This window comes from Dipteris shenzhenensis, chromosome 26, assembly GCF_047967505.1.
Source record: "Dipteris shenzhenensis isolate YYH24624 ecotype China chromosome 26, Dip_SZ_1.0, whole genome shotgun sequence".
Classification (NCBI taxonomy): Eukaryota; Viridiplantae; Streptophyta; class Polypodiopsida; order Gleicheniales; family Dipteridaceae; genus Dipteris; species Dipteris shenzhenensis.
The window spans coordinates 35,652,041-35,667,240 of NC_141621.1; the positions used below are offsets into that span (position 1 = coordinate 35,652,041).

At 43.1% G+C, this 15,200-nt stretch overlaps 1 protein-coding gene across 2 annotated transcripts in view; it reads left to right on the plus strand.

Moving 5' to 3' along the window:
- AUG5 (HAUS augmin-like complex subunit) overlaps positions 1-15,200 on the plus strand; it is a 70,991-nt gene that overhangs the window by 23,851 nt on the left and 31,940 nt on the right. For both annotated transcript variants that reach the window (XM_087397905.1, XM_087397907.1), the window contains exon 6: positions 5,075-5,260. In XM_087397905.1, coding sequence (XP_087254031.1) covers positions 5,075-5,260 — 186 coding nt within the window. The remainder of the gene's footprint in view (positions 1-5,074; positions 5,261-15,200) is intronic.

Below are 15,200 nucleotides of genomic sequence, written 5' to 3' on the forward strand. Positions count from 1 at the left end.
AATAATTTAGGTCAATAATTACGGCTTACAAGATGGAAGGCTCGGTAACCGATTATATTTAGAAGCACAAGGTGAAAAATTGCTTACTTGCTTTTGAATTGAGGGAGGTATGGATGGTACAAAGACTCACTGCATCTTTTCCTATGCTTTACAATTAGCTCACTCGTGCCTCCATCTCCAAACGATTCATTTGTAGTTCGTGAGGTCAACGTTATGTTGAGAGGTGGGAGGTAGGAGAAAACTTTAGAGTATGGAAGTGGTAAATCGGAGGGGGAAGCTGGACCGTCCACTATAGGGAAGGAGGGGAACCTTGTAGGCTATGCCAAGGGTGGATGAGAATGGGAGCAAGAAGGTACCAAGAGAGGAGAGAGATTTTAAAAGTCTTAGAGCAACAGAATCTTGGGCCAACCCAAAGGATTCTTTAGGAAGAGGGAGGGATTTCATTGTATATTGGGCTGTGGTGGGAAACCTTGATAGCCAGCTGCTCCTCTCCTTTAGTCAAAGAGGCTACCTCCTGCCCTTGGTCGTGTTAGAAAAAGAGGTGGAGGTTACTTGCTACAATGAGCACTCCCCACGAAGATTGTAAAAGCGTATGCCCAGAAACCACACAGTGCTATTTTGAATCTCACTTCTTTCCTTAATGTGTACAACTACATAGAGAGATATGTAGACAAAACCCCTCTTTTGGAGTTCAGCCAAACTTGACCTCGCTTCTAGGGTGTTAGTTGTTAACCAAGAACTCCTGGACACAACGTGGTTTGTTTGCTCTTGTCGGTGCCACTCTAGGGATTGCATCACTCAGCTCAAAAGGGCTATAAGGAACTTCTTGTGTTGTGGGCTAGATGGTTTGACTGACACCAGAGCTAGGGTGGCATTAGAGACTTTGACTGAGGGCCTTGCTTAGCAAGTTGTGGTCAAGGGGCTTTTGCGAGGGCAGGAACCTTGGAGAGGTTTTTTCTAATCATTGCATACTGTCCTATCCTCCTTCCATAGGTGGAGATTAGATGGATAGTACTATGTGGACTTTGGAGAGTCCCCCCCTCTTCTTTGGAAGAGATTGATTGTAGCCTGACAACATCTCGATGGATAGTACTATGGAGAGTCCCCCCCTCTTCTTTGGAAGAGATTGATTGGTAGCTTGACAGCATGCTCGATGATCATAGCAGACCTCTTGGTACTTCTCTTAGATGTAGCGGTCCAGATAGGACAGAGGTCGTGCTTTCTTTGTGGGTTCTTGGAAGGATTTTAAAGCCTTCCGGAAGAGGAAGAGAAAGGAGAATTGAGTAGATTGATGCAGCCATACCCTTGGATTGGGTTGTTACAGATTATAGGCTCACCATTGCTTTACTTCACTAGGGGGTTTTATGGGGTTAGGTATCCCACTTGAGGTCACAAGATTGTGATGAAGTATAGATGGGGATGCTGGGGTTTTTTATGGTTGTCTGGGTCTTGGGATGAGGATATCCTTGTAGACGTTGCTTATGAGCTTATTAGGGTTTTGTGTCATGTGGAGCAATGTTTCTTGACCTTTGGTTGGTATTCAGTGCCTAACCTGGATCCTATTCGCTTCGGTCCATGGAGGATGACTCTATGCATAAAGTATTTGTAGGGGACCCTGGGGAATGGTAGATTGATGCAGGGAACAAAGAGAACAGCATTCCCTTCTTTTGCTATATGGTTAGTAATGCTAGGAGATTTCAGGTGAGCCTTATAGGTTGGAATCCCTCTAGATAAATCTTCAAGATTACAGGTTGGAAGCCCTCTAGAGCCCCTCATTGGGATAATTGTTAGTTATTTGTTGACTTGTAGATATCCTTTTGGAAGAGACTCTAGAAATCCCTCAAGACTAGAAAAATCACTCTTTTCTTTTGCCTTTGTGTTCACAGAGAGATTGTTGTGAATCAATGGAGGTTCAGGTTGAGGGAAGCCCCTACTTGCTCTCGTTGCCTTTTTTGTTTCTTCCCCCTACATCATGACTTCGGGTTTGGTGGCTTGGGGCCTCTGGTCTTTTGTGAGAAGCATGACCTTTGTTGGGCTCTTTCGGTTTGACGCCATTTAGTTGAGTCACGCTCTCTCGACAATGTTCCCCAATTTCCTTCACATACCCATGCCTTGGCTGATACTTTTTGGGTGATATTGGTGAGTATTTCAGCGTGGCATATTTGGAGATCTAGATGCATAGAGGCTTTGGATGGCTTCGAGATCCATTTGTTGCACACATTGGTTAGTATTTGGACATATGCTACACACTTTGATGGCCATTTGGGACGGATGTAGGGGTCTTCTCAAGCGGCTTCTTGTAGGAGGATGGCTTTCCTTAGGGAGAGGAGTGGTTCCCCGTTTTTCCCAGCCTTGAGGTGGCACTTTTAGCCTCAATATTGGTGCTTTTCTAGCTTTATATGATGAGCATGTTTATTGCCCACTTAGGGTGTTTTGTTGCTCTGGCCTTGCATGATGTATTGCTTTGCTCTTGGGGTATCCTGGTATTGAAAAAAAGAAAATTTTGAAAAGAGCCGCAGACCAGTATTAAACTATGCTCGCGAGAGAAGAATAGTAACTGTATATTGCTCCAAAGATGGCCAAAAACCTTGTACAAAAGGTATGCACAGTGTGACACCATCTAGCAACAAGGAATTGCCTAGATGTGGACTCTTGTCACTACAAAACTGTTTTCCTACCTCGCTCATGGCACCTTCAAAACACTGTAAACCTATTTGCCCTCCTAGAGCTCTAGTGGACTGCTTAGTGATGCCTTGCAAACAGACCTCCTCCAGTGGACAGCCAGTGGTGAGGCACTGTTTGCTCCTTGCTCCTTGACTGCTTTGCTACTTCTGTTTGTAGCCAATGGTGAGGCACAAGTCTCCCACCATTTCTGCCCTCCTTGCTGCTCTGATAGACAGCCTATTGTGAGTGCCCCTGGATCTCTTTGACGCTGTGTGTGCCCCAGGCTGAAGCTCCAACACTGAATGAATGAACTGCCCCCCTGGTGCTCTTTATGTTGGGCTAGATGCCTGACCAACTCAACCGACCCAGTCTGCAGACTGGCCTGACCTAGACTGCAGAATAAGTCTGCCCAATGACGTGCGCCTGAATGCCACATGGCAGCCTTACAGTCTGGGACCTGTTCCTGGTGCATTCCTGGCTGCCCTGACCTGCAGATCTGCTCCAATCTGCACTTGTCTCCTGCACAGGTATGCAGGCCTGTCTGCAGCTGCCCTTGCATGGCCCTTGTATCTGACGCAGTCCTGTCCCAGCTCTAAGGCCTCTGTACTGCATTCTGATGGCATCCTCTGCTATCCATGCTACCCACATGGCAGCCTGCATGCTGCCCCTGTGGCAGCCCTGCCTTCATTTCAGATCCGCCCCTGTGGCAGTCCCTTTCTTTTCCCACATGGCATCTCTCCTAGTATGTTGGTCTGCCTCCCCTATGTCCTCATCATTTGGGGGCGCACAGGTGGGGAGGTGACCTGATATTCCGAACTGGTCATTGTTTGGGTATGATGTAGTCCAGCTAGTGGAGCCAAGTTAGTCTTCTCTAGTGTCTCTAAGCCTTATTGTTCCATTGACCCATTTTCTCAAGTCTCCTAGGCATGGGAAGAGAACCCAACAATAACAAAATAAAAGAGGATGGAATTTGGTCATTAAAACTCGACAGAACAGTCAATTGCCATCAATCTGTCGATGTCATGGTTCCAAAGTTGTATAAGGTATTGCTGCCTCCTCCTTGGTTTTCACCTGATGCAAATCACATCTCATCTATGACTCGTACTTCTTGGTGGTGGATAAAAAGGTTGCAGCAAATTTGGGCTTGCAAACTCCCCCTTTGCAAAAGAGGGTTCCTCCATTTGGAGGTCTTGGCATGCTTTCATATTGCTCCTGCTACTTTTCTCCGATATTCCCTGTGGGAGTATATTCCTCATCTATTTTGGCATTTTCCTTGAAACTTGTGACTTCTTGTTTTTTTTACAGTGACGTCTTCAAAGACCCTTTTCTGGTGCTTGCTTTGGCAAGCTATTCTTGCTGTTTAGGGTTCCCCTGTCTGGCGGGGGTATGATCTTTTCTTTACTCGGGTGCGCTGTTGGGAATATGGACTCTATGGAAGGACCGAAACCATAGGTCTTTGTGATCCGTCCCTTGCCAAGGATCCCTTCTTCCGGGCATCTTTACGGCAATTGTTCTTTGATTGTCTGCATGCTCGGCATCTTGATTATCTTGCTTTCTTTTCATATAATGAGATCTTTTGATGTTGTAGCTGTCCCTCTTTGGGACTGCTTTTTGTGATATAAAAATAAAAGATATAACTGAAAAATGTGTGTGTGCGCATGCGTGTGCGTTCATATATATAATCTGATTGCCATTTAGTTGTGAGTAGTAGCTGTCCCACTCTGGGACAGCTATGAACGTAAATTCTTTCTTAATGCAAAATTTCTTCTATAAAAAAACAAGTGCATATATATAATCTGATTGCCATTTATAAGGTGCTCAGAGACTAGCATATATTAGGTTTCAAGATTGGACAAAGGTTGCCTTTTTGGATTTTGTGAATAAGAAGTGAGGACCAAAAAATATGTGCATCGGTGCATGTCTTGTTATACACATTTGAGAACTTCCTCATTTGTGTGCCTCAAAGTGGATGCTGAACCTACCAAGAAGAATTTTATAATCGTGTGCAAGAGGTTTGTGTTCTATTAAGATACTTGTAAGTTGTAGCGAATAAAGTCTAGCTTGTTTTCATTGTTCCATATTGTATGAATCTCTGAATTGTGAATGCAAAGAATTGGGCTTTTTAGTTGGAAGACAGGCATGGCATGCTTATCATGATATTATTAATGAGAACTGTCTGCATTGTGCTTGCTATCTGTAGTTGCAGAAGGAATGCATTTCATGACTTTAAATCTGAGCTTATGATTTGCAAATGGGGAGCTATGCTATAGAAACATGTTCCTGCTCATCCAGCTAGATGGGTTTAGTGCATCAGAGAGGGCCTACATTATAAAACAATATTGTTTTGCTCCTTTCGCCTACTATTAGTTTGTGCATGATTTCTCATAATTTGGTGATGATCACAATCCAGGCTGCTGCAGCTTCATGGGAGCAGCATACTAAGCTTGCAAGGGAATACTCAGCAAACACAGTCATCCCCCTTTGTGTTGCAGTGCAAGAAAAAGCAGCAGCTGCACATGATCTTGTGGAAAGAGAGGCTACTATTTTTCAGAGAAGCCCTGACAATTGCCTTTACATGCTCCCATCTACTTCTCAGGTAAGTGGTTGAATTCTATAGTATGGTGATTGTCACCCTCAATGAAAGTAATTCTGAGGCTGCAGGTTGGAAAGGCTGACAGCAAGGGCTTCACCTTAGGGGCGGTTGTACATTCAAATGAGTGACTACAGTGTGCTCAAATTTCAATTTAACTATTTTGTTCTGCATATCTGTTAGTTACTTACTAGGCATATGTAGATGGATACGTCCAATGAAGGTAACAAGTAATCAAGTCATTGAGACAGAAAGAAAGACGTCACAACGTTTTTGGAAGACATAATTAGTCTGAATGAATTCCTGGAATGTATTATGTGTACTTTAGTGTATCCTTGAATATTTCTGATATACATCTCTGCATTGGATTAGGAGTCTAGCGCACCAAAGGTGACAGTGGACTAAGTCTACATGAGGGGATGGTACAGTCCAACTAGTGCAGAACAGAAGACTAGGAAAGCGAATTGTAGAGTAACCTCTGTTCTTGGCAATTTACTTGGTAGGACACTACTGAAACCCACCAGTCCACCAATGCCCATTCGTAAGCCCAGTGGCCACCTATCCACAAATATGTCCTAGTACACTTAGAGCCTTGTTTAGGACACTTGCTTTGTACCAACTGTCCCATTTGGACACTATTAGCCTCTAGGGCCACCTAGACCTAACTAATGTATGACCATCCTAGTTTCCTATCCCTTCCTAGGGGTAATGCTATACTATTAAGGATGCAACATCCCTCTTGGCAGCAGTATTAGGAATCGCTTTTTGAGTTTGCTTACATTTTCCTAGGTAGCATTCTCTTCTAGACCAGCCTTTCACTTGATCGAATAACTACATGGTGCGTATACCTTTATTTAACATCAAGAATACTTTTGGCTCTTGTGGAAGTACAGAAGGTTCAATCAAGTCTACAAGGATTTCCTCTTTGACTAGACTATCACCTTCAAGTAGTTGTTTCTTTAAACGACTACCATGCAGCATTAGATGCACTCTGCATCCTTGTCGTATGGCTTCCCTGAAAGCATGTTCACCAATCCTTTGAAGTATAGTGCATTATGATGGAAACTTTAGTATTGGACACACCGTTATTATGGTGTACACATGATGTATGGACAGACATATGTTGTGGAGTTTGAGTATGTAGATAGGCATGATGCTATTTGGGCACCTTACTTTTGGGCATTTGGTCTTGAATGAGCATAGCAGCTTTTGCCATTCATGGTTGTAATTGGAAATTTTCTTTTTGTGGCCAAGCCAATTTTGTACAATTTTGTCGTCCTTCCTTATGCTGATGGGTTGGCTGTAATAAGAGGGAGGAGGCATGCAGTTTTGGCACTAGAAGGAAGTCGAGTTGTCAGGTTGCGTCTTGCAGGATAGTTTTACCCTTGGTAGAAAATCGCTCATAATTTTGCACTTGGTGGTCCGTTTTGGACAAAACTTGTATTACCATGGAGGGCTTTTCAAGATGCATTTGCTGGTATGGGCATTGTCCTTAGATGGCTTCAGAATGTACAGTTATGGGGCTCTGTGTCTAACAATTTTTTTTTTGGAAGACTGTTTTGAGAGGGTTGGGAGAAAGTCGTTAGCGGCAAACATGCTTATATTCAACTTAGTTTCCAACCTACTTATTGAAGAAAACCTCCAAATGTGGCTATCAAACTTACTATTCCGATCACTGACAATAACGGATGGTAAACCATACAACTTGAAAACTCCTCGACGCCAAACATCTTGCCAAATTCACGGATTTGCACATTTTTCCTAGCCGGTATAAAATGAGGCGTTTTAGTCATTTATCAACTATAATTCACATAGAGTGGTGACTTCTATATGTAGTAGGTAAATCAGCAAGAAAACCTAGTGATACTTTCCCACTTGCTAGATGGGATCTCTAGTAGATGAAGGTAATTGCCTAACTTAAGGCGCTTGGCAATTCTTACACTTAACAACATATTCTTGGATGTTCTTATTTGCACGAAACCAGAAGCATGGCCTCTTCAAAAGGGCATGAGTCTTCTAAATACTTGGATGTCCCGCACCATGTCAATTGTATGAAAGTTGATGCTTGTGTGTATATCATCCGGAATGCAAATTCTATTCTTATAGAGCCGATAGCCACTATTGTGGTGTATTCTTCCCAATTTTGTCCTTCCTTTGCACCAACCATAGGCACAATTACATTTCATAGTTCACCTTGGAAATGCAACTTTTGGTACTTGTTCTTCAACCCCAACTTTTGGGGTTGAATTTACAGGATGATCATCATTAACATAAGTAACACTCCAAATTTTTGAGTGAAGGAGATCACATTCACATTTAACCTTCAAGGACTCCTGGTTCTCTTTATTAACTTTGAGTAAAACTCGTTGATTTACCATGGGCATTTGACTCAACGCATCAGCCATCACATTCGTGGGATTGACTCTGGCGGTGCATCCATGCTATACTAAAATGGGAGGAGCCGGTCCATTTGAAGACCCTGTCTGGCAAACCATGCGGATACGAGTGCATACCATGATGTGCTGCCTCCGCTCTCTGCTAATCGTATGGATGACTCTAGTGCCAGCCTCGGCAATCTCCAGCTAGGTAGCTCCCAGACACTATGCAGAAAAGTCACTCTTTGAAAGATGGCATTGATGTGAAGTGCTGTCATAGCGAACTCTGCTTGTATGATGTAAAGGCCAAGTTGACAAGTGCCAGTATTCCAGCTTCTTGTTAATCTTTTGAAGCACCCATTTAAGCTGTTGTTGAGGGGTAATATTCCAGCCAATGGGATACCCTAAATGCCTCACAATGGTATGGGAAGAAATAATGTGGCTTGGCCAGAGAAGTGCATGCCAATCAGCTTCTTTCAATGCTAGAAGATTCGATTTCTGAAAGTTGATATGCAGTCCAGCAGCTATGCCAAAATCATCTTAAGTATGCATCAACTGAGAAAGGTCACGTTGAGAATTCCTGGGCATGAAATATGAATCATCAGCATATGCCTATGCAAGAAACGGCTGTGCACCTGGAATTTGCAAGCCATGAAGCTGCCCAGTATCTGCAAGATGGTCCATATGCAACAATAACGGATGAGTAGCAATGGCATACAGTAGCGAACTAAGAGGGCATCCCTGTCTCACTGTACGGGTCATAGTCCATGTCCTTGACAACCCACTACCAAGCAGACACTACGCAGTGGCATGAGAATACAACCAGTAAATAACATGGACCAGCCGTGGGCCAAATCCCAATTTATGCATAGTTTGAGAAATAAAATCCCAATGGACAGTATCAAATGCTTTCGTAATGTCCACTTGCAGAATGAGAACATCTTGTTTAGAATATTTGACATACTCAATTGCAAGCAAAACATTGGAGATATTGTCAGTAATCTGCCTTCTGGGAACAAACCCATACTGCTTGGGATGAAGTCCTGCCTGCAAGATAAATCGAACCCTAAGGACAATCATCTTGGCAATGAGTTTGTAAATGACTGGCATAAGAGATATGGGCCGCCAATCAGTCATTGTCTCACACAACCTTTTTTTTGGGATCAATTTGACAAGGCCGTGTTTCCAAGGAGGAAGAGATTGTTCTGCCCAAGCATGATTGATCATAGGAAGAAGAGTGTCCTTGAGATCACCCCAAAATGCACGGAAAAATTCAACAGGAAATCCATCCCAACCAGGAGAGCTGCCTTTACGTAAATGACTCAAAGCTTCATCCAGTTCATTGAGCATGAATGGCTGCTCCAATGCATGAGCCTGTTCCCGAGACAATATAGGCTGCTCGAATGTCACACACACACACTTTTTTTTTGGTAAAATCCAGTGCATTGTATTTATATTGTCATAACTTTACAAGAGGGAAAGTCTCCAAGATGGAGAGTATCCCACAGATCAGAAGCATAAAAAGAAAAGCTCAATGCAAGATGTATGTATATCACCCTCATGGCAGGCATCATATAAAGATTGCCGCAATGAGGCTCTAAAAGATTCATATGACTTTTGAAACTGGCGGCCCAAGTATGCCAAATTATGCTCTTCCTAGATTGTCCAAAGAGCCCAATATCTCACCCATGAGAAAAAGAGTAAGTATTGAGATAAAGGCCTCCTAAATCTGCCAAATAACCAAAAATGTTTCCCAAATATGTGACTCGGGAAACGGAGGTGAAGATGATCTGAAATTTTCCCAAGGAGGTTCCGAGTAGACGGGCAATGCCAAAGCAAATGAGGGACAGTCTCTGAAGGAGCGTGATACCGTAAGCAGGTGGGTGGTGCAATGTGACGTTTGGCAAGTGTGATTCCCACTGACAATGTGCCGGTCATGCATCTCCAAAGAAAAGATCTTTGTTTCAAAGGCATTTTACACCTCCATAATAGTCGGAGATTCTTCCGCCACCATGAAAGGGGCTGCCTGATATGCCACAGAGGATTAGCATATTGATGAATCCAAGGGGCAGGCTGAAGAAGCTTGTAGACTTTGATGGAGGTCAAAACAGGCAGAGGAATAGGACGAGAGCATGTAGCAGAGGGGTACAATTGCCAATCCATAAGCCTGTCTATGTCAGCCGCAGGGGGAATAGGTAGAAAAGGATGCAAGAGATCAGCAATTTTCTTCCATATCAATCTGTGATGCATTCCCAATGCATAAGAGGTAGTGGCCTGAGGAAAAGATAAGACATGGCCATGATCATCTACCACATCATTGATGTATCTAATTCCCAATTTCATGAGATTATATGCCCGAACCGGTTCCTGTAAAGCAAGTGGAATGTCAAAGATGGCACTCCAGTGAATACTTTCTTTCCTCATTGAGTTTGTCCCCGAATGATTATCAGGAGCCCATTTGACTTTAGAAAGCACTTGTTTCCAGTCCAGTATCAGAGCAGTAGAGAAAGGGCATCCAGGAATCTTTCCTACAAACCTCCCAATGATAACCTCCCAATTATCAGTAGTCCAATTTGTCCTCATGTTGACACACATGGATGCTATCATACAAGTCCATGGCTGTTTTTGACGGAAAAAGGTATGGAGCATAGTCGCCTTCCTTGCAAGTACATGATATCTAATATTTAGAACATTAAGTCCTCCATGCAGCCTAGGGGAGCACACCATTTCCATCTTCAGCAGTCTCAATGCTTTCACAGCAGTTTTTGTCTTCCATAACAGCTCCATAGCTTGAGACATAAAGGCTAAGATATCTCTAGAGGACCAATGTAGTAAAGGCAAAAAGAACTGAACATAAGACATTACAATAGACTGGACTATTTTGAGCCTGACATGAAGTGGCCAAGTAGAAATTTTCCAATATTCCAATTTATGTTGAAGTCTTTGGAAGATCCATTTTAGCTGCTGCTTCCTGGTGATATGCCATCCTATAGGATATCCCAAATGCCTGACTACATCTTTGGAATGCACTATCTGACCAGGCCAGAGAATAGAATGCGAGTCACATTGTTTCAGGGGAAGCAATTTGGATTTGTCAAAGTTGACATGTAATCCCGCTGCTAATCCATACAATGATAATGTGGTCATAAGCATGCCGACTTCCCGAGGAGAGTTCTGTGGCATAAAGAAGGAATCATTAGCATATGCCTGTGCCAAAAAAGATGCAGCCCCAGGGATTTTAAGACTAGTCATCTGTCCTGTGCTTGTAAGATGATCAAGATACATCAGGAGGGGATGAGTCGCAATGACATAGAAAAGAGCACTAAGGGGGCAGCCCTGTCTGACTGATCTACCCAATATCCATGACCAAGATAGATGACTTCCGAGAATGCACCGGGAAGTAGAGCCAGAATAAAGCCAATAAATTGCATTTGCTATCTTGGGACCAAAGCCCAACTTTGTCATGGTTTGAGAGATAAAATCCCATTGTATAGTGTCAAATGCCTTAGTGATATCTACCTGCAATATGAGCACATCTTGATTCGAGTACTTAGCATATTCAATTGCAGTCAGTGCATTGGAGATATTGTCATGGATTTGTCTTCGCGGCACAAACCCATACTGATGAGGATGAAGGCCCGCATTCATTATCCCATGAAGCCTATACACAATCATTTTGGCAATGAGTTTGTAAACTACAGGCATCAAAGTAATAGGCCTCCAATCTGACATATGATCACGGAGATTTTTTTTTGGCACAAGTTTGATTATGCCATGCTTCCAAAGGTGCGGCAATTGATTTTCTTGCCAGGCAACATTGATCATTTGTAAGAGAACATCTTTTAAATCATCTCAAAAAGAAATATAAAATTCCACCGTAAGACCATCCCAGCCAGGGAACTTGTCTTTGTCGAGATGGGACAATGCATTATCAAGTTCCGTGTCAGTAAAAGGTCTCTCAAATAAAAGAGCATCATCCATTTCCACTATCCCAGAAACATATTGAAGAAATTCAGTCCTCGCATCAGTCATTTGATTTGATGGGGAGCCAGGGGTAGAGAACAGTGTCTGGAAGTAATTTTGGCATTCATCTTGGAGATCAGAGAAAGAGTGCGTCCAAGAGCCATCTAGTTTCCTTACCCTTAGACATGAGTTTTTCTTTCGAGTGGCATGCAGGCCCTGGAAGAAGGCTTTTGATGAGCAGCCCTTATCCATGAGGGGCTTCATTCTTGCTCTAATCTGCCATTTGTGCAATTTCCGCTGATCATTATCAGTCATTTTGATCCGGGCTTGTGAGAGGGAATCATTTTCTGATTCAAAGAGAGGCCTTAAATGTGAAAATTCAGTCAACTGTTGTGCTGTCCTTTTTGCCCATTTGACCTCATTCCTCCATGTAGCCATGTGCCAGTTTCCATAGTCCCTAATGACATTCTGTATACGAGAGACAAAACTGTCCCAAGCATAATTCATGTCCTCCTGAGCATGCAAAAGCAAGGGATGAATTGCAAATCTGATCATTTGCTGGAAATATTGATGTCAAAGATAAGCCTGATTGACATGCAGTAATCTGCTGGAGAGAGTCAGCAAATCATCCAGTGGCATACCAAATTGCAGATTTAACCATAATGGGGCATGATCTGACAAGCCCAATGAGAAATCTATGAGGAGATGAAGGCTAAAATCTGCATATTGTTGTGGATAGAACAAATACCATCTGTCAAGCCTTGCCCAGTATGTGGTAAATGCATCATGATGGAAAGTATATCCGGGCACTGACCCTTGTAGAAGCAGCCATAAATCTTCAGCCTGCATAGAAAGAAGCATGCTATCCCATTTCTGTCTTTTCGATGAAAGCATATGAGATCTTGAAGTGGTGTTATCTCTCAGCAGAGGAGAATTGTTAAAATCTCCACAGATAAATGCATTGGATCTCCATGGATATTTGCTTAAAGAATCCCATAGAGAAGCCCTCATGGCAGAGGTCTGGGAGGCATAAACTGATGCAAGCTCAAGAATGTCACCATTGACATTACATTGTATGACTATCCATCGGCCACTGCTGTCATTGAATGCTAACTGAGGCTCCAGCTCATGTCTGACCATTATGCATACACCTGAGTAGGTAGTGGTACCAGCATAATATATATCATAGCCGCCAAAGTAATCATGATGACCAGCCTTATAGTGTTGATTATGCTCTTGCAAACAAACAATATCTGGCTGCATTTTATGTACATAATTCCAGAAAAGCCTCCACTTTGAGACATTGCAGAGGCTCTGTACATTGTATGTGAAGCACTTAAGTGTTTGATGCATGAAAGAGATATATACAGGAAAGTATAAGTATGAAACAAGATATCAGAGAGGCAAAGCCTCTGCCTGCATGGGTTGCAGGCTTTCATGATCCATAAAAGATATGGCATTCTCCCCTTCTTCAGAATCACATATGGGGATACCCTTCTTCAAAACCCCACCCAATTTTGAAGGACAGGAGCTGAAGTAGAAGCGTGTCCTGGTAAGGGAGAGGAAGCATCCCATTGCCGAGATTGAAAGGGGCGTTGCTTCAATACAACCACCTTCTTAGGTTGTTGAAAACCATCCCGATCTGTCTCCACAGATTCCTTCATCTTCTCTTTTTCTTTTTCTTTCCCTTTTCCAACAAGTGATTGCACCTGATTAATTGGTTTAGCATTCTTTGCTCCATTTCGATTTGCTGCCTTGGCTTGCAAATTCTCATTCTTTTCCCTTGTCTGAGGCGGCAAGGCATTAGGAGGGGGTTTGTTATGACAAGAGAAATGATTATTTAGTTAATTAATAGTCATTAGAACTTTATTATTGTTAGGCGCCATTTTGATGGTGCGGTTATATGTTTGTACTTATGATCGATGAAGCGGTGTAAATAGTACCGCCAAAACTATGTAACATTGGCCAATGATTAGTAATAAAGATGTGCACACATGTGTCTAGGTCCTAGGGGCAATAGGAAAGGGAAAGGGTGCATTAGAGTGCATTGAATGGTAGGTGCATGGGTCATAGGCTAAGGGTAGGTGTAAATGGGAAGATGGAACTTGAGTGATCTCAAGGGACATTAATGAAAGGGTATCACCCTTTCATTGTGAATCTCACGTAGCATTCTTTCTACCACATTGCATTCATTCGTCATCTCTCTCCCACCTTGCATGTAGGTCGAAAAAGAAACAAGTACTCTCACGAGGGCGCTCTTCCCCATTGGAGGGCCAATCGGCATTCAAATTCTGCATGCATTGCACACATTTGCATTTTCAAAAAGTGTGGATCTTCACATTTGGTATCAGAGCGGCAACGATCCACGAGCGGGACGAGAAGAGGGCGACAGTTGTGAACGACGGAAGTCGCAAGAGAGGTTGCGGAAAAGGATCACGACTGACCGATCTCGAGGTTCTGAGACAAGGGATTTTTCTGAAAAATTTTGGCCTTCAACGGTGAACGGGGTGTCCTCACGGAGGGGATTTGCCCCCCCCCCCCCCCCCCCCATCCCATGTGAATGTACCCTTAAACCGTGAGAAAAAGGGATCCCCGTTCTACCCAAACGGGAAGTCGGATCGGAATAAGATTTTAAGGGAGTGATCCACCCATCGAGTATCCCCTATAACGGTATCTAGAGCTCCAATCCACTCAAAACAAGTAGCCCAAACGGAGCGTACCAGTTTACAGCAGAAATACAAGAAGAAAAGCTTGAAAGAGAAGGGAAAGGAGGTCATTTTAAGTGTCTTCTCAACACAAACGAAGCGGGAGTCGGATAAGTACCACCACCTCTACAACACTTGAAGTTTGCTGTAAAATAAACCTTCTTTTTTGAAATTACAGCAAGACATTTTCTCTCTTGTATTACTAAAAGGAAAGAATGGAAGGGGAAGGGACATATAACAATGAACTTATTCCTTTTCCTCCATTACCCCAAGGAGAGAGAGAAAGAACACCTTCACCCCCTCTTGAAGAGGATGGATTAGGTGAGAGTTATACACATCTTGAGTATGATAACCCACAAATAGATTTACTGCAGTCTCTCCTTCAAGAACCTCCTGATAGGGAGTTCTCCTTTCGTAATGAAAGAAGAAATGAGACCAGCCAAGAACAAGGTGATGAGTTCACGCCTTTAACTCAAAACCCAATACACATGGATTCTAATCCAAGTGCAAGAGGAAGAGAGGAGACTCCTGTTGATAAGTTGGTTTTCCAGCTTAGCAATATGATTGAGCAGTCCATTATGACAAGATTAGGGACTAAGAAACTTTAAACTTCGGGGATGAAGAGTTGAGTAACCCTTCTAAGAGGTCTAAATTCCAACCGCGAGAGAGAATTGAGTTCCCCAAATATGATGGGGCAAGGGAGGCTGACAAAATCCTCAATTGGATTCGTCATTTTGAGCTATACTTTGCCCATCAAGATAAGACCGAGCAAGAGAAGCTTGCTCTTGCCACATTGCATCTGCAGAAGGATGCTCTAATGTGGTGGTCCTTGTCACAAACAGGAAAAGAGCCTATTCATGAATGGGCTAAATTTGTGGAGCAACTGAAAACCACTTTCATGCC